The sequence below is a fragment of the Pleurodeles waltl genome, chromosome 11 (genome assembly GCF_031143425.1).
Source record: "Pleurodeles waltl isolate 20211129_DDA chromosome 11, aPleWal1.hap1.20221129, whole genome shotgun sequence".
In the NCBI taxonomy this organism is placed as follows: domain Eukaryota; kingdom Metazoa; phylum Chordata; class Amphibia; order Caudata; family Salamandridae; genus Pleurodeles; species Pleurodeles waltl.
This window is the reverse complement of record NC_090450.1, coordinates 719,405,572-719,429,510: the sequence shown is the minus strand read 5'-3', so window position 1 is coordinate 719,429,510 and position 23,939 is coordinate 719,405,572. Positions and strand designations below refer to the sequence as shown.

Genomic DNA, 23,939 nt, shown 5'->3' with positions numbered 1-23,939 from the left:
TAAGTAACTTGTTCATCTAATAGAGATTTGTAGTTGCAGATTCCTTATCTTAGAATAGATATCCAAGCAATACCATCACCGGAGGAGAGTCTGCGTACCAAGATCATACTAGGAAGTCCTGCAGGACCGTATGGGCAAAGTACCTGTCCCTTTGGACCAGACTGTCCAGGCAGTAGTGTTTGGTAAAGGTGTGCAAGAATGCCCACATTGCTACCTGGCAGATGTCCAAGACTGGAACTCCACGTACTAACACAGTGGTTGCAGCTGTTGCCCTGGTAGAATGAGCATGCAAGTCATGCGAGGGTTGGTTCCTAGCCAGTGAGTAGCACATTTTAATGCAGAAAACCACCCACCTTGAGATGGTTCTCTTCTGCACTGCCCGACCTTTCTTTGCACCCACATAGCCCACAAAGAGTTGATCGTTCACCTGGAACTCTTTTGTATAATTAAGATAGAGCGCCAATGCTCTTTTTGGGTCCAGACAGTGGAGTCTCTCCTCTTCCTTAACAGGATGGCGGGGCACGTAAAAAAGTAGGCAAGGTGATTGATTGGCCTACATGAAAGGGTGTAACCACTTTAGGCAGAAATGAAACACTAGTACAAAGCACCACCTTGTCAGGGTGGATGGATATGAAAGGTGGCTTAGAAGAAAGAGCGTGCAGCTCACTCACTCTGCAGGCAGAGGAAGGCAGTTTTCAAAGTAAGCAAGCGAGGAGGACAGTTGTGAAGCGGCTCAAAAGGTGCGTACATTAGATAGGTAAGAACTAAGTTCAAATCCCACTGGGGCATTATCAACCGGGAAGGAGGAAAGAGATGGGTAAAACCCTTAAAAAATCTTCCAACAATGGGAGATTTAAATAAAGAGGGCTGATCAAGGAATCGGAGAAAGGCCAAGATGGCAAACAAATAACACCTGAGGGTGCCCAGAGCACAGCCCTGCTGAGCCAGAGAAAAGACAAACAAAAGAGCCTCAGGAAGAGGAGTGGAGAGGGGGTCAACAGACTTGTCTGTACACCATGTCACAAATTTGTTCCATTTACAGGCGTGTACCGTTTTCGTGAAGGGACGCCTGGCTGCTAAGATAACATTGCAGACTTCTGGCGAAAGTTCAAAGGCTGTCAACTACCGCCACTCAATCTCCACGCAAGAAGGCAGAGACTGGACAGGTTCTGATGGACAACCATCCCCTGCTACTGCGACAGAAGATCCTCTCGAATAGGCTGTCTGATCGGAGGATCGATGGCCATTCACAAGAGCTTGAGAAATGACTTGTGCCGGTGTTCTTGATCTTCTTGAGAACTCTGGGCAAAAGTGGTATTGGTGAAAAGGCGTAAAGGAGGCCTGAATTCCACTCCAGACGAAAAGCGTAGCCGAGTGAGGTCCATCTTGGAAACTCTAGCTCGCTAAACAGCTGACATTGCACCTTTTCTATGGAGGTAAATAGATCTAACCAAGGCTCTCTCCACAGACTTTGCCCCATCTCTGGATGGAGATGCCATTTGTGATTGAACAGGCATTGACAACAGAGATTGTCCGCTCTGATGTTCAGAGAGCCCGCCAAATGTTGAACCATCAGGGACATGTCCTGATGTTCCAGCCATGTCCAGAAGCGGACAGCCTCCGGACAAAGGGTCCACGACCCCACCCTGCCGTGCTTGTTGCAGTACCACATGGCAGTGATTTTGTCCATGAACACCTGCACCACTTTCCCTTTGAGAGAGGGAAGGAATGCTTTTAATGCTTGTCTGATCACCCTGAGCTCCAAAAGGTTGAGATGGTGCTCAGACTCTGCCGCAGACCAGATATCTCTGATCTCCGCCTCTCCCATGCGGCCACCCAATCCCAGGAGGGATGCATCTGTCACTACAATCACATCTGGTTGGGGAAGGGAGAGGGATCTGCCTCTGACCCAATTGTGGTTCAAAAGCCACCACTGTAGATCTTGCACAGTCCTCTCTGAGATCTGGACCATGTCGGAAAGATTCCCCTGATGGTGAGCCAAATCGAACTTTAGATCCCACTGCAGAGCCTGCATATGCCATCTAGCATGTGTGAGCCGCAGGATGCAGGAGGCCACAAAGCCCAGCAGCCTCAGAGTCATTCTCACCGAAGTCCAATATAGAGGCTGAAACATCGGTATCATAGCCTGAGTATCCTGGACTCGCCACTGGGCAGGATAGGCCAGAAACTGCAGTGTGTCCAGAACAGCTCAGATGAAAGGGAGTGTCTGAAAGGGAGTCAGGTGACTTCGGCGCATTTATAGAGAACCCCAGCAAATGCAAGAGGTCTAACGTAGTCTGGAGGTAGGAGACGACAGCCTGGGGTGAGCCCGCCTTCAACAGCCAGTCAGTGAGGTAGGGGAAGACTGAAACCCCTAACCTGCCCAGATGAGCTGCGACCACCGCCATCATTTTGGTGAATACCTGAGAGGGACTGGATAGCACAGTGTATTGAAAATGCTTGTAACCGACCAGGAACCGTGAGTAATATCTGTAAGCAGGCAGGACAGGAATATGATAATAAGTGTCCTGCAAGCCCAACGCTACCATTCAGTCTCCAGGATCCAAGGCAGATAGGACCTGAGTCAGAGTAAGCATTTTGAACTTCTTTCTGTGGAAGAGATTGAGGGACCGGAGGTTGAGAACAGGACAGAGACCCATGTCCTTTTTGGGCACGAGAAAGTAGCGGGAATAACAACCACAACCTACTTCTGGCACAGGGACCCTCTATATGGCTCCTTTGGCCAAATGAGCAGTAACCTCCTCGCGGAGAAGTATCAGGTGATCCAATCGTAGGATAGTGGCATAGCAGGAGGAGTAGTCATAAAGGGGAGGGAATAGCCCCTTCTGACTATTTGCAAAACCCACCTGTCTGATGTGATGGTGTTCCAACAGGGCAGGTGATGGCAAATTCTGCAGCCTACTGGTTCTTGGTGGGGAAGCACCATACTAGGAAGGTGTGGAGGCTGCAGCAGAGGGGGGTGGTGGACTAGCTAGGCCGCTGGCTCCCTGATCCACACCAATGCAGGATCCCATGTCTCTGGCCACGCACGGGCTGAGCAGCATGCGCAGCATGGTGGCTGGCGGGGAACGGACGTGGTTGGACACCCCTTCTGTAGCCATGAAAGGGGCAAAAAGCCGACTTAGGGGTGCGAGTGGCAGCAGTGAGACCAAGGGACTGGGCTGTAACCCAGGACTCCTTAAAGCGCTTGAGTAATGGTCTGCTTTGTCAAAGAGGTGGGTGCCATCGAAGGGCATGTCCATCAGAGAAGTGTGGACATCCCCTGAAAAGCCAGATGTCCGTAACCAAGCATGACCTCTCAGGGCCACAATCAAAACAACTGATCTGCACAGTGAGTCAGCTGTATCCAGCCCACATCTGTTGTGAACTTGGCTGGGTCTCTTCCATCAGCAACAGCCTTGGAGAGAACGTCCCGGCCTCCTCCAGGACCTGTGGCAGCACTTGTGTAACTGTGTCCCATAAAGTATGGGTGTAACAGCTCAAAAGGTATGCGGTGTTCATGGACCACAATGCAAGGCTGGAGAGAGAAAACAACTTCTCCCAAGGTGGTCCAGCTTCTTTGATTCCCTATCTGGAGGAGCAGAAGGGAACGTACCAGGCTTGGATGACCAAACTCTTGGTGGTGGGGTGTTGGTCCAGGAAAGCCGGGTCACTAGGCACAGGGTGTAAGAAAATGCCACTGTTGGCCTGGTTACCCCCTAACTTTTTGACTTTTGTTGATGCCAGCTTTGATTGAAAGTGTGCTGGGGCCCTGCTAACCAGGCCCCAGCTTCAGTGTTCTTTCCCTAAAACTGAACCTTTGTCTCCACAATTGGCACAGCCCTGGCACACAGATAAGTCCCTTGTAAAAGGTACCCTGTGGCATAGATAAGCCACCCCTCTAGCAGGCCCCACAGCCCTAAGGCAGGGTGCACTATACCGCAGGTAAGGACATAGCTGCATGAGCACTATGCCCCTACAGTGTCTAAGCCAATTCTTAGACATTGTATGTGCAGGTTAGCCATAAAGAGTATATGACCTGGGAGTTTGTCAAACACGAACTTCACAGTTCCATAATGGCTCCACTGAATACTGGTAAGTTTGGTCAAACTTCTCAGCACAATAAATCCACACTGATGCCAGTGTGAGATTTATTGAGAAATGCACTCAGGGGGCATCTTAGAGATGCCCCCTGCCTGCCAGCCCAACTGCTAGTGCTAGGCTGACCAGTCTCTGCCAGCCTGCCCCTTCCAGGCTAGTTTATGGCCACATGGGGTGAGTGCCTTTGTGCACTCTGTGACCAGGAACAAAGCCTGTCCTGGGTGGAGGTGCTTCACACCTCCCCCTGCAGGAACTGTTACACCTGGCAGTGAGCCTCAGAGGCTCAAGCCTGGTGCACACCACCCCAGGGCACTCCAGCTAGGGGAGATGCCTGTCCTCCTGGACACAGCCCCCACTTGTGGCAGCAAGTCCAGAGGAGTTAATGAGAAAAACAAGGAGGAGTCACCCTCCAGCCAGGACAGCCCCTAAGGTGTCCAGAGCTGAGGTGACCCCTTCCATAGAAAATCCTACATCTTGGCATGGAGGATTTAGTCCAATAGGATTAGGGATGTGCCCCCCCTCTCCAAAGGGAGAAGGCACAAGGAGGGTGTGGCCACCCTCAGGGACTGTAGCTATTGGCTACTGCCCTCCAGCCCTAAACACACCCCTGAATCTAGTATTTAGGGGCGACCCTGAACCCAGGAAATCAGAATCCTGATGACCTAACAAGAAGAAGGACTGCTGACCTGAAAACCCCGCTGAGAAGAAGGAGACGACAACTGCTTTGGCCCCAGCCCTACCGGCCTGTCTCCAGATTCAAAGAACCTGCAACAGCAAAGCATCCAGCGAGACCAGTGACCTCTGCCAACTCAGAGGACTGCCCTGCAACCCAAAGGCCCAAGAAACTCCTGTGGACAGCAGCTCTGTCCAAAACAACAAAGAAGAAACCATCTTTAAAGGGACTCCCACCTCACTCCTGAAGCGTGAGTCCCCAACACTCTGCACCCGACACCCCCGGCCTGTGTCCAGAGAAACCAGCACTGCAGCGAGGACCCCCAGGCGGCCCCCACGACATGTCCACCCTGAGACAACCTCCCTGCACCCCCACGGCGACGCCTGCAGGGAGAATCTAGAGGATCCCCCTGACCGCGACTGCCCGGTTACAAAGACCCCAACACCTGAAAGAAGCACTGCACCCGCAGCCCCTAGGCCCGAGAGGAACCAACTATCGGTGCAGGAGTGACCAGCAGGCGGGCCTCATCTTTGTCCAGTTGGTGGCTGTCCCGAGAAGCCTCCCCTGTGCCCTGCCTGCATCGCCAGAGTGACCCCACGGTTTCTCCATTGAAAGCAATACAAAACACAATGTCTTGTTAGCACACTGCACCTGGCCGCCCCTGTTCCTCTTAGGGTGTATTTTGTGTGCCTGGTTGGGACCTCCCCCCCAGTGCTCTACAAAACCACCCTGGTCTGCTCCCCGAGGACGCAGGTACTTACCTGCTAGCAGACTGGAACCGGAGCACCCCTAGTCTCCATAGGCGCCCATGTTATTTGGGCCCCTCTTTGACCTCTGCACCTGACCGGCCCTGTGTTGCTGGTGCTGGGTGTTTGGGGTTAACTTGAACCCCCAATGGTGGGCTGCCTGTGCCCCAGAGACTGAACTTGTAAGTGCTTTACTTACTTGACAAACTAACCTTTACTTACCTCCCCCAGGAACAGTTGAATTTTGCACTGTGTCCATTTTTAAAATAGCTTATTGCCATTTTATGCTAAACTGTGTACATTACTGTTTGGATTCAAAGTTCTCAAAGTTCTACATTTACCTATGCCAAGTACCTTACAATTTATGTACTTACTTGATATCGGAATCTTGTGGTTCTAAAATAAATTAAGAAAATAATATTTTTCTATCTAAAAACCTATTGGCCGGGAGTTAAGTCTTTGAGTGTGTGTTTCCATTGCCTGTGTGGGTACAACAAATGCTTACCAATACCCTCTGATAAGCCTAACTGCTCGACCACACTACCACAAATAGAACATTAGTATTACCTATTATTGCCAATATCAACTTCTAAGGGGAACCCCTGGACTCTGTGCACACTATCTCTCACTTTGAGATAGCATATACAGAGCCAACTTCCTACACAGGCCTATAGGGGCGAGCTATTGTCCTATCAACAAGAGCCCCTGTGCTGGGTTTGGACCAGGTCCCCAACAGGACTCTGATGTGGAATCCCCAGGCTGAAGCACCTCAATCAGGAGATTGGTCCTGGCAGCCACCGAAGACAGCTCGAAGCCCAAGACCTCGCCGCTCTCCACACCACAATGGAGCAGGAAGCCCCCTCCTCCATAGCCACGGTAGGGGAAGAAAGCATACCAGCACCAGGGGAGGTATCCACACCGCTGGCTTCACCCAGTTGTTGAGCCCAGTCCATAGGGCCTTCAAGCTGGAAATCTAGTGGGTCTAGCGACCCCTCCATACTCCTACCGAATTCATACCCATAAGAATAAGGGTCAGGATCTGATCTAGGGACCAAGGTCCCCACCGAAGTTGGAACTGGCGTAGAGCGATGCCGCTCTGACTCCATGTCGGTGATGAATATAGGATTGCCGCCTGTGGGCCAAGGCGACGTCAGGAGCGTTGACGCTGGAACCGTCATTGGGGAAGGACGCAAGGGTACGACTGATGCCTGTCCAGAGCGGGAAGTGGACCCTTGGGTGTCCCTTTGAGCCGAGGCAGAAGCTGCTGTTATGGAACCCAAAGGGACCCCTTCCAACCCTGCAGGGCCCTGAGGCTTCCCAACAGGGCCGTACTGCCCAAAGGTGAGGCACATGACCACATAAAATTCTTTTAATTGGGCAAGGGTGGCTCTAGCTTCCGCAAACTCAGGGAGGCACGGAGCCGACCCAGAAACATGCTCCGAAGACAGAGGCCTAGGGAAAGGACACTCCTTCTCCTGCGAAAACACATCATCCAACTGACAGGGTGAAGTCGAAGAACGCTTTTGCTTCTTCGACTTCTTCATGTGCTTAACTGAATGACCTGACGATTTGGAGTGGGACGAGGAGGAGCGGTGATGGCTCCGCAAGTGGTCTCAGGAGCTTCCTCTCGACTGAGACCAGGAGCGATGAAGAGCCGGACTATGAGCAGCTTTAGGGGCAGCTCTCTCAAAGCCTTTGGGTTCATGGCCCGGCAGTGGGAGTACGACTTTGGATCGTGGTCGCGCTTCAAGCACCACAAACACACCAGGTGCGGATTCGTCACCGATACCAGGCAGTGACAGGTGTCGCAGATCTTGAAGCTGGTCTTATGAGACAACCTCTCGATGCACCCGAAGTAAAAAAACGTTGACAAAAAGTCAAAAGGCCAGTCAAAAGCGACTGTAAGAGTAGCTCTCTCAGACCCAGGTGAAGGCTGACATGGAAAGAAAAGAACTGACATCACCGTGACGGGGTGGTGCCTTTAAACTACCCACGATGTCATATCCGGTGACCATGATGCCAGCAACGGATGAGGAGTCGACCGACACCACCTAGCGGCACTAAGGGTACTGCTCAAAGAAAAATCTCTGGATCCAGACTGACACCTGGGGGAGATTCTAAGGTAAGGAATCTGCAACTAGAAATCTCTGTCAGATGTAGTACATTATAACGTCATTGTACTACATTTATGGATATCAAAAAAATAGTAAATGTTCAGAAAAGGTTACAAACGAAAACACACAACAAGGTGAATGAAAAAATGTGTAGGAGATACCTCATGAGAACAAAAATGAGGAGTCTAACATGGTAGTAGCAACACCACCCAGGCTTCTCATCATTGGTGTGACATAGGCTGTTGCGAAGGTTGGGTACAGATATGGTCTATAACCTACTGTCAAAATCTAACTATCAAGTGCTATTCTCTATTCCTAACCCTACTGCTAAAACCTCATTATCAAGCATGTACATGTGATAGGATTAGCATTCAGGTGGCACATGACAATTTACCTAGTTAGATTTTATAGATTAGAGGCTAGTAAAAACTGAGGAGGTGAACTGCAAGTTTGATGGGCCAAGAGGACTGCTGGATTACGGTGGCCCTCCTACTCCCCCTAGATCTAAATTAGGGCCTTAGTGTTTGTTCGACCAATGCTATAACTTCTTGCAACAGAAGAGGTGACCTGGCTACTCCTTGCTTTAGAATGGTGAAAAGACATGTCATCATGATTGTCTTATTTTGCGAACCTGGCAAAAAAGGTTTGAGGGCCAACCTGCCTGACCATCATTGGCTACAGAAGATTTATGTGCTTCCAGTGTTCAGTGGTCCCTTACCACCAATCTGAGGCCCAAATAACGCAGCTACCTACATCCCCAGAATGACAGAAGTATGACGAAGCTCAAAGGAAAACTACTGATGTTTCTACATCGTATTTTGGGGACTTTGCTTTTGCTAGTTATATGCCCACCAACCCAAATGGGGTACTGATCTTATCAGGTGGAGTGTGGTAGGTGTTTTGTCAATCCCCTTAGACTCTAAAATTTTCCTGCACATAAATGTGAGGAAATTCTGTCTGCCATTGGCAAGATATTCCAGGTAGAATGTAGTGGAATACAGGCAAGTCAACCCACCCTGTCCTGTTCCGGAGATCTAGTTTTCAGAAATATCTTGGATTGGTAGATTTCCAAGGGTACTAGCTAACCTTGGACCAAATACAGGGGCTCCCCACAGCCTCATAAAAATGGAAATTCAAATACAAAATTGAGACGTTTACACAGAGTGTTTTAGTTTAGGATGACAGATCCGCCCTCAGATGAGGAGTACCATTTTTATTGAGAGAAGTGAGGCAATGTTATTTGGTAGAACTTCTGTCGATCCATGATACTGTTTCAGTTAGGAGATATATGGTAACAGTGGGTAATAGATCTTCAGTCAATCCAAATTGATTGTGAAAATTTCCCTCGTAAATTTGAGGGTGTTTTCAGGGCAATCTGGGTAAAAAAGCAATGACAATCATGCAAGACATAGTACCCTGGACGCTCCCGGGTGTCGGTGTCTGCATTTCAGAAATGTTTGGGATTGGTAAGTTTCCTTGGATGCCTAAATACCGCCTAAATACCGCAGCTATTTACATCCACAGAATGATGGAAGTTCAAAGCCAAAATTGAGACTTTTCTATAGTGTGTTTTGAGGCCTTTCCTGTTGCCAGTGTCCGGCCACACTACACAAGTAGAGAACATTTTTTATTGGGAGAAGTTTGGCAATGCCTTGTGGTAGAACGTTTGTTGCTCCCCACAGATTTTAACGTCACCTCAAGGGAATCTGAGGACGTGCTTTGATTTTTGTCATATTTGACATTTGCAGGACATTCTCTGAAGAAAAAGTAGGTGATCCATGTAAGCCACATAACCGTGAACCGTCCCGGGTGTCTAATTTAAAAAAATGCACGGGCTGGTATGTTACCCAAAGGCCCAAATAACGCAGCTATCCCTATCCCAATAATCAGTGTAATTCAAATAAAAAATCTTCATGTTTCCATGGTACGTTTGTGGGGCTTTAGTGCCCAGAGTGACAGCCCCACTCACACCTGTGTACTATTGTTTTTATGAGAACTGTGGGAATTCGGACGTTCTTAACATTTTTTACTTTCACGTGTAATCCAGAGTGCACAAAAAACATCAACATGTATTATGGGTAACCCCAAATTCAGAGGGTGAAAAATAACCCCTATTCTCAAACTCTGATTCTTGGGCACATTTCAAAATGCATAACTTTCCTTCATGTCCACGTCTGATTCATGAGATTTTACCTTATGAATGTGCCACTCTAAATCTTTGTCATACATTGTAGAGCTTTCCTTGCCCTAACACAGATTACCAGACACTGTAAATCCTCCCGAGACCCCCTTACAGTCAGTTGATGGGACAAGATCATACACTGGGGCATGGCAGAAGGATGTGCACTAAGAAGAGAGGAGTATCGTGTTCTCTGTAGACAATAGCTTTAGCTTAGGATGACCTACAAGTAATTTTGAAGACCCTAACAGACGTTACGTAAAGAGTCCATGGGAGAATGAGGAGCCCATTACCTATGTATAGCTACTGTCACCTGACCTTCCACGTAGAAGTTGTTAAATACCGAAGCAGATTCATCACCTTCGGGTTTGTGTTGTGTCGCAGGTCCACCTTGTTTCTTAGATGTTGCTCTCATCCCTTCCCACAACCCCTTACCCTGCCTACCCTTTGATGTAATGCACAGGAAACGCGTAGTTGGGGTTAGGGTGGGGGTAAGGAGTTGATATTGTGTTTCTATGTGTCCCTTTGTTCCTTTTTTCAGCGATATTCTGTTACAAAGCCTCTGCACACACACCTCTTACATTGCTTACTAATGTTCGTTATGTGCTCTGTACAACGACTGCTTTCAAGTCAAATGTAATGCTAACAACCTTGTCTACTTGCAATATACAAGATGGCTGTAACTATAATATATATTACATATTTCTTTCTATACCACAAAACTCAATAAGGTTTGTTTTATAAATATGAATGTGTGCATGGTCGAAACAGAATGAAAAAAACATCATAAGTTGGCAGCGTGGTTGATGAATGTAGGTATCTCGTGTTCTTCGACAATCGACACATGCTTTATATTTCTGCGACTGGTAAAGCCTAATTTACATAACAGTACATCTGTTTGTAGACTGGCCTTTAGTGCACACACTTAAAAATGAAAACACCATCATCTATTTGTATATTTTTCTACTTACTTTCACTACATTTTTTGTATTTCAAGCTTTAGTTTCTTTGGTACACATATAAGCTATCCACACAAATGACACTTTGCTGAATTCAGATTTGTATCTACTTTTCAGAAATCTATGTTTCCGGTTTCACACTCCCCCCATCCCTCCACTAACTGTAAGTACACACAAACCGGAAAAATATAAAATGTTGACCACCACTTGAAAAATTGCAATAAGTACCCTGGAAAGGCGAATTTTCTTTTACATCTCTGCCTGTTTCTGAAAGCTGGGACAAAGATGATCTTAGCACAGTGAACCTTTTGTTGATGCCATCTGTAGAAAAAGAAGCCACCTTTCTTGCACAGCACATTTTTCTCATTTTAAAAAAAGGCATCTTTGGGTACCTTTTAAACTACCAAAACATAGGAAAAAAGGTAAAGTTGTAAAAATCCTCAAAATGTCGGTAGCCCTCTGGATGAGTGGCCATATGGAGATACGGTCTAAAGACAGAAACAGTCATTGCCAAGGACAGAACGAACTCCAGGGACATATTTACTGACCAGATACGTTCGTTCTGACAGAGACAGAGCCACTCGTCAGAGAAGGAAACTGAGTTTCTGGTGAGAGGCAGGCAATGGGATACAGAAGGGCAAATCTGACAAGTGCTTCCATGTCAACCTTTGGCACCAGGCTTGACTGGACGGACTTGTGCATACTGTTTAGAACGTAGGAGGAAAAAGTACAAATGTCGGTTAAAAACATGACTGGCTCAGGCTATCTCACTTTGAATGGGGCCACTTATCATCACCTCACAGTGCCACTCGTCACACCGCGCCTCGGAACAAGCGGTATCTCAAACAAGTACAAGGCCAGTCAAAAAACGACGGCACAAGGGAGGACAAACAAAGCCTCTGCTGCAGACAAATAAGGTCCGGACAAAAATGGAAACTGGATATGGGAGACGGGCCCCTCGAGCCCAAGAGCGTGCTGCTGAGGAGAGCAAGTATGCACAGATGTGCGAGCGGTTTACTCAGCTGTTTACTCACCCAGTTATCCCGGGAGATGGCCTCACTCCCAACTACCATGTTGGCCAACGTGAGCAAAGTGTGGCAGAGGTAGCAGACCTGTGGGAATAGATAACACATGTCATTCATGTGGAGCCTAAGCTCTTTACACGACACAAACTGCAGGACCAGCAATGACTACACTTTTTAATACCGATTCTGTGCACTCTGCTGTCAGCACCACCGCTGAGTCTCGAACCTGAGGCCTACTTTGTAACCTACACATATCAACAACACTGGGCGAGCTACTCCACACTACACCCAATGCACTCAGAACCACCACATCCTGAACCAGGATGAAGCGAGCAGTTCTAGATCTGCACTTAATCCTTCACCGTAATATGTCACTCACTCTATACATCCTATAATTAGCACACAGACCTTCTCCGTGTCCATTTGAGACGTCACCAGCGCAGTGTGTGGGGCTCAAACCTACTGTGTGTTGTCCATACAACAGTCAGCACTGAGGAAGAGGCCTAAGATATGCTCTGTGCTACACAAACTGCAATGACCATCAGGTAGGGAGCCTCAGCCCCTCTCTGTGTTGTACACACTGCAGTCAGCACTCACTGAAGTATTTTCATTACTGCAATCAGCCACGAGTGAGAGCCAGTGGTCCTCTCAGTATTTACACACTGCAAACAGCCATGGGTGAGAGCCTGAGCTTCCTCTGCACTTTACACACTGCAGTCATTCACGGGTTTGAACTCCCTCAGTACTCTTTTAGGCACTGGGGTAAACGATGAGTGAGAGCCTGAGCTTCCTCTGTGCTTCACACGCTGCTATCAGCCATATGTGAGAGCCTGAGTTCCCTATCTACTCTACACACTGGAATCAGCCAAGAGCGAGTGCCCGAGCCACCTTTTTACTTTACAACTGCAAACAGCCATAGTTGAGAGACTGCCCCCCCATACACACTGCAAACAGCCATGGGTGAGAGCCTGAGCTTCCTCTGCACTTTACACACTGCAGTCATTCACGGGTTTGAACTCCCTCAGTACTCTTTTAGGCACTGGAGTAAACGATGAGTGAGAGCCTGAGCTTCCTCCGTGCTTCACACACTGCTATCAGCCATATGTGAGAGCCTGAGTTCCCTATCTACTCTACACACTGGAATCAGCCAAGAGCGAGTGCCCGAACCACCTTTTTACTTTACAACTGCAAACAGCCATAGTTGAGAGACTGCCCCCCCCCCCCCATACACACTGCAAACAGCCATGGGTGAGAGCCTGGGCTCCTTCATTAGAGCCCGTAAGAGCCCGTGCCCCTCTGTACTTAATACATTGCTGTCAGCCATGAACCCGAGTCTTAGCTCTCTCTGTTCTTCACACACTGCAATCAGCCACGAATGAGAGCCTGAGCTTCCTCTGTACTTCACACACTGCTATCAGCCATGAGTAACAGCCTGTGCCCCTCTGTACTTCACACACTACCATCAGCCACAAATGACATCTTGAGACCCTTCTTTACTTTACATCCTATTAGCCATGAGTGAGAGCCTCAGCCACCTCTGTACTTCACAAACTCCTAACAGCCATGAGCCTGAGTTTGACCCCCTCTTTATTTTATGCACTGCAATCAGCCATGAGTGACAGCCTCAGACCCCTCTTTACTTTACACACTGCAATCAGCCATGAGTAACAGCATGAGCCCCCTCTTTACTTTACACAGTCCAATCAGCCATGAGTGAGAGCCCGAGCCCTCTCTTTACTTCACACACTGCTATCGGCCAAGAGTGAGAACCAGAGCCTCCTCTTTACTTTACATACTGCAATCAGCATGAGTGAGAGCCTGAGACCCCTCTTTACTTCAAACACTGTAATCAGCCTGAGTGAGAGCCTGAGCCCCCTCTTTTGTTTACACACTGTAATCAGCCTCAGTGAGAGCCTGAGCCACCTCTGTACTTTACAAACTGCAATCAGCCACGAGTGAGAGCCTGCGCCCCCTCTTTACTTTACACACTGCAATCAGACATGAATGAGAGTCTGAGCCTCCTCTTTACTTTACACACTGCGATCAGTCATGAGTGGGAGCCTGAGCTACCTCTGTACTTTACACACTGCAATCAGCCACGAGTGAAAGCCCAGGCCCTCTCCGTACTGTACACTCTGCGGTGTGGTCGGACTAGAGATTGGGACCCCTTTACTCACGGAAGACATCACTGAAAGAGAACCTCAGATACACTCTATACTGTACACACTGCAGTGAGCTGAGTGGAGCCACTGAGAAAACATCTGTACTTTAGACAAATTTCAGATTTATTTACGAAATGATTTAGACCTTAAAGCAGGTCAGCAATAAAGTAAACTTCAACCATAAATACAACAGTTCCATCAATTTACGACTTCTATCAACATTTTTTTAAAAAAAAAAGCTCTAACAAAATTAAAAAGCTTAAAACATACAAGTTCATCAAGTTCATTCGGTGGTGATAAAATAAACGTTGTACATTTCTCTGATCTTGTGATGCTATACTTAAAATTTAAATGTTACAAAAAACTGTTCTATACACACAGCAGGCACTTCTGCGTGGAGTGCATGAGATATACTATGTGCTGCCCACTCTGCTGAGGGGACCTGTGTACGCTCAACTCTGAGTTCTGAAGGGCATGCAGTAAACTTCACTGAATTCTCTTCTGACAGCTTTTGAGCCTGAGATGTATTCTGTGCTGTGCACTCTGGTGTCTGCTCCAAATGTAGAGCCTGACATATACTCTATGCAGCCCACGCCGGAGACAGCTCTGAGCACTGTACAGCCTATGACACACTCTATGTGGGGCACTGATGCCAGCTCCCAGTGAGGAGCTAGAGATATATTCTAAACCATGGGTACTCACAAAAATTTTCTCTGGGGCCAAAAAGTTTGGTCTGTGACGTGCCTGGGGGCCGCACTGATGCCAGGGCAGTGGCGGTCGTTGGGGTGGCTGGAGGGATTGGTGGCAAGGTAGGTGTAGGAGAAGCAAATTATATACATCTAGTGGCTGAAATAAACTATGGAAAAACCAGAAAACCTGGAACTAATCCCGGCTTACCCACTTTTCCAAATTGTTTGATCCCAGGCAATTGTTTAGTCTCACTTAGACCTCGAAATACATGATTCGTGGTGTGCGCTGCACAAAACCTGCTTCTATATTTGATTTATTAAAGTGTAATGTTGTTCATGTATGATAGGAACCCAGGCCACCCATAAAGCGCACATACCAAGTGACTTGTCTCTTTAATTTACTCTTGGTGGTGTTCTCAGGTTAAAGGAAATAATTAATGTTTCCAAATTTATGTTTCCAAATTTATATTTGAAAACTATCACTTTTAAATGGATACATCTCAATGCACTGATAAAATAAAATGTACTAAGGCAAAATGGTTCTGCATGTTAACTAAATAAAAAAATTTAATTTTGAAGAGGCTGTCTTAGTTTTACACTTAAGTTACAAAATCTCTTAAAAAATTAAGGCGTTTCTAACGTTAAGTGCAGGAGTCCCTACTTACTTCCTTTCTTTAAGACCAATTGAGCTTGAAATAAATGATTGTGCGTGTATTTTATATTTTTATTGTTAGTGCAGAGTCGAGCAAACAGCTGCCCAGTGCTCCTGTTTCTCGAAGGGCCGCATGTAAAGGTCAGAGGGGCCGCATGAGGCCCACGGGCCGTACTTTGAGTATCCATGCTCTAAACCATGGGTACTCGCAAACATTTTCCCAGGGGCCAAAACGTTTGGTCTGTGATGTGACCAAGGGCTTTATCAATGCCAGCGGAATGGCGATCGGGCAAGGGGGTTGGGAGGACTGGCGGTTAAGTATTGGTGGGGGAAGCGAAGGATATACATCTAGTGGCTGAATTGAGCAATAAGAAACTAGAAAACCTGGGATTAATCTTGGCTTACCCACTTTTCCTAATTGTGTGATCTCAGGCAATTGCTTAATTTTATGTTCAGGGTCTGCACCATACAAATCTACTTCTGTGTTTGATTTGCTAAACTATAATGTTGTTCACCTATAATAAGAACCCAGGACACTCAAAAAGTGCGCATAACATCTGACTTGCTTGTTTAACTCACTATTGGTGTATTTGTCAGGGTAGAAGTGAAAATTAATGTTTCTATATTCTTGTTTGAAAACTATCACATTTAAATTAATACTTATCATTGCACTTATACAATAAATTATACTTAGGTGAAATGGACTGCATGTTAACTTAGTACACTTTTTGAATTTTGAAGTTACTGTTATATTTGTACACTTTTGCTGCAAGGTTTCTTAAAAAATGAACTTGCTTCTAAAGAGAAGCTCAGGACTCCCTTGCTACTTCCTTTCCTTAACACCAGTTAACCTTGAAATAAACAATTGCCTCTTTATTTACGATGGAGTGAAGAGCAACCCTGTACTCCTGTTGCCCAGGGGGGCGCATGTAAAGGTCAAGGGGGCCGCATGCAGCCCCCGGGCGTACTTTGAGTATCCATGCTCTAAACCAATGGTACTTCACTTGTAGTCCCAGGAGCCCTGGGGGTGGGCAACACCCATTCAGGGAAGTCTGCAACTGTTTAGAAAATTAAATAGCATTAGCAAAATAACTGTATACATACAAAAAAAGCAAAACTACAAAGCTTTTTAAATGTGAAGGAATTTGAAACTGGAGGCCAACAATTAAGTTGGTATGCTACTCTTAGCGTGATTTGAAGGAGCAATGCAATTGCAGCAGATAGTATTATGGACTTTTGATGGTTTCAACTGAATCACTGTTATGCCCTGCAAAAAGGCAGAACATACATTAGGCGCAAAAACACAAATTGATATAATAGATATACAAGGAGTCTTCCATATTGCTTTTTCTTTTAGAAATAAATAAACATTTTTTAAATCTCCAAGCTTCCCGTTAAAACTTCGATTTTTTATATATTTGTTAATTAAAGAAATAATTTATATAGTGTATTAGTGACGTATATTTGTTCCTATTTGGTCCTGTAGTTGTGTAGTAGAAAGTGCTTACATAGGAGAATCCCGCTTCCAATAGTTATTCAATGGAGCAGTGCTTAATTTGCAAATAAAAACGGGCAGGTGCCCAAAGCTCTCCTCTGCAATTAAATGTGCGAACACTGAATATTGAGGCAGCGTAATTCTGAAGCAAAATAGGGCCTCTTTGATCCATTTACAGCCGCTCCCTGCCCCTTCAGCTCACTCCTGCAGCTTTCTGCGTTCTCCCTTTGTGACGTTTTTTTCGTTTTTCTTTTCCTTCGTCTTTCCCATATGTGTATTTTGCTCGCAGTTAATGCTTGAGGCAGAAAAATAAGTGTTTGACCTCAAAAATAAGTGCAGGCGCCTCGCAGCGGAAACCATCGGCTCAAATTAAGCACCGAGTGGGGGTCTACAAATGTCAAAAGCTTAAGAACGACTGCTCTAAACACTCAGTGCTCTCTGCAATCAGCACAGCACGGACTGCGGTGCAGAGAAACGGGCTCCTCGCTACTGCACAGTGCACACAATCCATTGGGAGCTAGCCCTGCCAGGACAGCCGAGGCAAAGAGATAATGTTATTTGTCTGAGGTCAGCGGCGCTAATGTCATTAAGTCTTTCTCTGCGTTTGGAAACCTGATTAGCGAGAAGCAGAGATGCGGGGGTGCTTTCTCTGAGAGCTTTCCCTTCCCAGTCATTAACAGACAGCTTCCTGTGAAAGTGAACTCTTAATAGCAGCTCTATTATTTTGAAGTACCCGCCACTGCCGAACCCAGAGCGCTCGAATCAAATGACAAGTGTGAGGTTAAGGGCACAAGACCTGCGAGGACATCGGAAGAACGGCACATCGACTCTGATCCCCCCAGGCAAAGCTTGGATTAGCCTCATCTGGAAGAGACTCTTATGAAGTCACCAGCCTCTAGCCTCTCCTGGTATTGCGCGTCTCAAGGGAGGAAGGAAACTATTAGCTTCAAGGTACCAACAACGCAATAAAATAGAAGATAAATGACGACATACTTGAAAATAATCTATAAATGCAAAATTAAATATTCTTAAAGGGGGTTGGTTTGCGATATAGTCTGGCAAGACGAACAGAAACTTCCTGTTAACAAATGCTAAAAGCAAAGTTTTTTGTACATTTGGATGGCTTACTAATGATTGCCTAAATATGCCTCAAAAGTATTGCGACCAATAGGACGCAGGGAGACATTCTTCATAGCACTACTAACAGGGCTTCTAGAGATACCATTCTTCCTTATCAATCATTTCACCTTGATACACCCCTTTGTTAGGAAAAAAACCCTGGGTGCTTTCTATCAATGGCACTGGAGTTCTTGAATTTCTCAAACTTATTCTGCCTATGGAAAGTGGTTCTTGATGGCAGAAGAAATGTTGCTTGGTGTCACTGGGTTATTCGAATGAGATCAAGGGCTAGTGTCGAATGCCTCAGCACCTCAATACACTTCAAAGGCTGGTTGCAACTTGGTCTTTCCCTCGCCATTCACAAGCAACAAAGTGAACCGATGGCAGTGTCCAATGGTCGGCAGTCTTCTGCTCTAGTTTGTTTTTGCCACAGCGACTTTGGTAAAGACATAGGTTGGCTTCTTGAATACAGAAAACTAATCCCGTGATCTACCAATGATAATTTCCATTTTTGATCTCTCCAAAGTTAAAATAAGCCAGCGAAATTCTCACATTTTCTGAATATTTTGCATTACATAACCTTGCACAATGTTATTTGAGCAAGAGGGCATCTTGTGTAAAAAAGCAAATTATTTTAATATACAAGCTGGATACTGGTTCACACAGAAAGTGCTTTGGCCAGAGACATTTTGTGATCGTAACACTCTCCCGAGGGATCGTAACATACTTTTTTAGGAGGAGGTGTAAGGTACAAAACATTTATCTCTGAAAGCACAAGTTAATGCAATTACATAAACTTTCACAATAAAAGTACGAAATTTAGTAGCAAGCATCCCTGAAAGAATATCTGGACAAAGTCCAGCTGCATTGGCTTTAGTTTGTCAGCTTTTTAATCAAAATAACAATGGATTAAACTCAGATCTTTGTGACTGGGGGTGAATGTTTGCATTCTTCAGCATTCCATCCATCATCTGTTCTTTTTGCTTTTGTCGCCCTAAGTGGGAAGGATATGCCCAGACGTAGGTCCCGTGCTCACTGTACCACCGGATTCAAGCTAGCCTGGCTGATGAGGGGTGATACTCCAAAAACGGTCCCAGGATGCTTGTTTCCGGTCCAGGGAGGACCTGGCTTGGCAGTTCAGGCTGGAATGTTCACATAGGAAACAGGGTCAAGACTGATTTGCATTTGGCTGGGCTCAAACTGGGGTGGCGTGGTGGGCAAAAAAACGATGGATTAAACTCATATCTTTGTGACTGGGGGTGAACCTTTGCATTGTTCAGCCTGTCGTCCTTCATCTGTTCTATTAGCTTTTTAATCTACGCTTGTCTGGCTTTTCATGGAGAAACAGATTACAACAAACGGCATACCTTAGCCCCAACCAGCTTCAACATTGGACCTAACAGAACTTCACAAATACCTAACAGACCTTCAAGCCAGGGCCATAGAAGATATTCTACCATCAGCTAACAGAACATCATATAGCCACGGCAACCCTGGTTATTGCTCCAACAAAATACCAATGGTGGTTGCAACAGACTTTCTCTTACAATACAACAGATCATCACACAGCCTACAGCATACCTCACACAGTCCCCAATAGACTCTCACAGCACTCCCAAGAGACCAATCACTATCTTCCAACAGATACGATCATATACCCCAAGCAACTTCCTCTCCTTTCATACCTGTAAACTTAACTTTCTCACACTGGCTTCTTCAAGAACAAGTTACTTACCTTTGAGAGACTCTATCTGCAGATTTCTCACCTTAGATTAGAATATGTCCCAGTCGTCTAGACTGGATCTGGAAAATCTTGTGCAATACCTCTGCACTGTGGCATAGTTTAGCCCCACATCTGCATTGGAAGTGACACCGCTGTGCCTGTATAGGGGCAACCCCGGTGCTCTGACATCAATTTCTTTCATGATGAGTTCTGCTCCAAAAACGAGGAGTCGCATACAAAACAATGTAACTTTTTAACTAGTGTGAAGTGTCTGAAGGGATCTTTTGGTTAAAGAGCCTAGTTCGCAGAGCCAGAAGGCTGGGAGTCTCAGTAAAGAATGTGCAGTTAGATAGATTACCTTCTAGAAAAGGCAGAAACTAAGGTAAGTAACTTGTTCTTTTCTCCTTTACTTGATGACTTTCATGCAATGAATGACATGTTTCTAATAGAGATTTCTAACCAAAGGTTCCTCACCCTAGAATAGATACTCAAGCAATGCCCCCCTGGAGGTGGGTCTGCAAACTGACTTAGACCAAAAAGTCCTGGAGGATCGAAAGGGCAAAATGTCCATCATGATGGACCTGACTGTCCAAGCAGTAGTGCTTTGTGATATATGGAGGGACGCCCATGTGGCAGTTTGGCAGATGTCCAGGACAGATACCCCATGCGCTAATGCAGCAATGGTGGCTTTGGCTCTGGTGGAGTGAGCATGCAAGCCCTTAGGAGGTTGCCTCTTCACCAGTGCATAGAAGATTTTTATGCAGAGTGCTATCTATCTGGTGATGATTCATTTCTGCACAGCCTTGCCCTTCTTAGCTCCAGCAAATCCAATGAAGACCTGATAATCCACCGGATGATATGTGGAGCAATCAGTATAGAGTGACAGAGGTATTTTAGGGTCCAAATGATGGAGTCGCTTCTCCTCCTTTGAATTATGAGTTGGAGCGTAGAACGCAGGCAGAACAATGCTCTGGACATTGTGAAACTAGGTGACTGCATTCAGAAGGAAAGAGGCATGTGTGTGAAGGACCAGTTTGTCAGGGAAGAAGTTGGTGTATGCAGTTTGGACCGACCGACCCTGAAGCTTACTGACTCTCCTGGCTGAGGTAATGGCACAGTATTTTGAGAGTCAACAGCCACAAAGGGCAGCTATGTAGGGACTCAAAGGGAAAACCCATGAGAAAAGTATGAGCCAAATAAAGGTCCCACTGGAACATCAGAAAAGGAGTAGGCAATATCAAAATGTTGCAAACGTTTCAAACAATTAGTCACAACAGGTGACTTAAACATGAAGGGTTGATCTGACAGCCGCAAGAAAGCCAAAATGGCTGACAAACTTTAACAGTGCCCAGAACAAGGCTTTGCTGGGCTAAAGAAAGACCAAACAACAAAACTTCCACAAGAGATGCAGAAAGGGGGTCCACATGGTGTGAGGAACACCTGGCTACAAGCTTATCCCAACGGCAGGCATAGACAGTTTCAGTGGAAGGATACCTAGTTGTCAGGATGACATCACAAACTTCAGGAGGAAGACTGAACTCTCAACTATCATCACTCAATCACCATAAATGAAGGTGTAACATGTGAAGGTTAGGGTGTAGGGCACTGCCCTGTTGCCGCAACAGGAAATCCTGCTGAAGAAGCAGCCTGAGCAGAGGACAGATTCTCATGCTCAGAAATTCTGGATACCATACTCTCTGTGGCCAATCCGAAACCACTAAGATGTTTTGGGCCCAGTCCATCCGGATCTTCTTGAGAACTACGGTCAGGAATGGTATCAACAGAATGGTTGAAAGGAGTCCAGAGTTCTACTCAAGGGGAAGTCATCTCTGAGCAAGAACTGCTATGGGATCTCCAGAGAGCAGTAGTGCTGACAATGTGCGTTCGCAGTGAAGGAGAATAAATTGAGCCAACATTCTCCCCAGTCTCAGAAAATACCTTACACTACCTCTGTATGCAGATGCCATTTGTGATCCACAAGGCATTGACGGCGGAGTTTGTCCACCCTGGGGTTCAGAGATCCTGCCAGGTGTTGACCAGGAAGATGTCCTGATATTCAAGCCATATCCAGCATCGCAGAGCCTCCTGGTATAGGGTCCATGTTAGACCTGACAGCCTTAGGGTGGTCATCCCCCACATTTTTGCCTGCCTGCCTCCCTCCACTTTTCTGACACTGTTTTGCTGGTTTTAGGACTCTGCACTTTATCACTGCTAACCATTAGTTCCCTCTCAATTGGCATGTTTGATTTACTTATAAGTCCCTAGTAAAGTGCACTACATGAGCACTACATGTGCCCAGGGCATGTAAATTAAAAGCTACTATTGGGCCTGCAACACTGATTATGCCACCCACATACGTAGCCCCTTAACCATGTGTCAGGCCTGCCATTGCAAGGCCTGTATGTGCCGTTTGACTGCCACTTCGACTTGGCATTTAAAAGTATTTGCTAAGCCTTAACCTCCCCTTTTTCTACATATATGTCAACCCTAAGGTGGGCCCAAGGTATCCCATAGGGGAGGGTGCTATATAGGTAAAAGGCAGGACATGTACATGTGTGTTTTATATGTCCTGGTAATGCAAAACTGCTCCTTTCATAGGCAAGCATTAGGACTGCCCTCATAAAAGTTTTGAGTGGTAGAAAGGGGTAACTAGGTCATATTTAGTATGACCAGAATGGTAATAAAAAATCCTGCTTGTTGGTGAGGTTGGATTTTATATTAATATTTTAGAAATGGCACTTTTAGAAAGTGAGGATTTCTCTGCACTCAAAAAACATCTGTGCCTTACAGCCTGTCTCCTATCAATGTCTGGGTTGGGCTGGTTGACAGCTCCCTTGTGCATTTCACCCAGACAACCACAAACACAGAGCACTAAGTCACACCTGCACTCATCTCCATACTGAATGGGGTTTCCTGGGCTGGAAGGGTGGAGGGCCTGACACTTACATTTCAAAGGCTAGTGGCATTACCTTCCACAATGGACTGCCAAACACCCTACTGGGACCCTAGCAGACAGGACTGCACTGAAAGGGGAACTTTTGCACTTCAAAACCAATCTTTGAAGTCTCCCCCACATCAAAGGCAATTTTGGACTATTAAACTGGGTCCCTAACCCCACCAACTCAGACACTTTTGGACCTACACCTGCATCCTGTCAAGAGGAACTGCCTGGCTGCCCACAGGACTCACCTTTGCTGAGAAGGACTGCTCTCCTGCTGTTGCCCTGCTGCCCTGCTGGCCTATGACTTTGCTGAGAAGGACTCTGCCTGCTCAAAAGTGTTCTCCAAGGGCTTGGGTTGAGCTTGCCTCCTGTTTTCTAAAGTCTTGGGGCCAAAAAGACTTAATTTCTTCAAGAAACTCCTTGTGCATCGAAAATCGATGCATCGCCTGCTAGAATTGATGCAAAGCCTGCAATGCGACCGAGAAATCGCCGCACAGCCCACCGGAGCGACGCAGCCCGACTTCCTGAGTGGAAATTCAACACAGTGCCTGCCTTGCGACAGAAAATTAAACGTATCGCCTACCGAATCGTCGCAGAGCCAGTGTCTTCTTCCAGCACATCAAGGATTTTCCCCTGCATCGTCCCTGGGCTTCAAAATACCCTGCATTGCAGTGAGGAACCAAGACTGCCCCCCAAAAAACGATTCAAACCCCTTGCAGCATGGAAAGAAACAACACCTTGTCTGCGCTGCGACAGAAAATCCAACGCACGCTTTATTTTTCCATGCCTCACCTCCTCTGTGGTCTCTGTGCGTCGTTATTTTTGACGCAAACCAGGTACTGTGTGTAACAAAGAGACAACTGTTTATTTCCAAGGATTAAACCTTTCCATAATTCCACAAACCTACTCCACCCTGTTTATTGCAGCACCACATGGTTTCCTCTGATCTCCACCTCTCACAGGTGAGTGCCCCAATCCAGGAGCAACGCATCTGTCACCACTATTGTAAGGAAATGCCTCCTTTGCATGGTTACCCCCGGACTTTTTGACTTTGCTGATGCCAAGTTCTGATTTATTTGTGTGCTGGGACCCTGCTAACCAGGCCCCAGCACCAGTGTTCTTTCCTCAAACTGTACCTTTGTCTCCACAATTGGCACAACCCTGGCACTCACGTAAGTCCCTTGTAACTGGTACCCCTGGTACCAAGGGCCCTGATGCAAGGGAAGGTCTCTTAGGGCTGCAGCATGTCTTCTGCCACCCTAGGGACCCCTCACTCAGCACATACACACTGCTTGCCGGGTGCAGCGACCTCTGAAGCCTTAGAGGACTACCCTGCATCTAAAGGACCAAGAAGCTTCCGA

General features: G+C 46.5%; 1 protein-coding gene across 1 annotated transcript in view; it reads right to left on the bottom strand.

Moving 5' to 3' along the window:
• FAM178B (family with sequence similarity 178 member B) overlaps nucleotides 1-11,880 on the bottom strand; it is an 80,507-nt gene extending 68,627 nt beyond the window's left edge. The window contains exon 1 of the mRNA XM_069215478.1: nucleotides 11,807-11,880. Within this exon, the coding sequence (XP_069071579.1) occupies nucleotides 11,807-11,845 (39 nt within the window). The 5' untranslated portion in view covers nucleotides 11,846-11,880. The remainder of the gene's footprint in view (nucleotides 1-11,806) is intronic.
• Nucleotides 11,881-23,939: the final 12,059 nt, after the last annotated feature.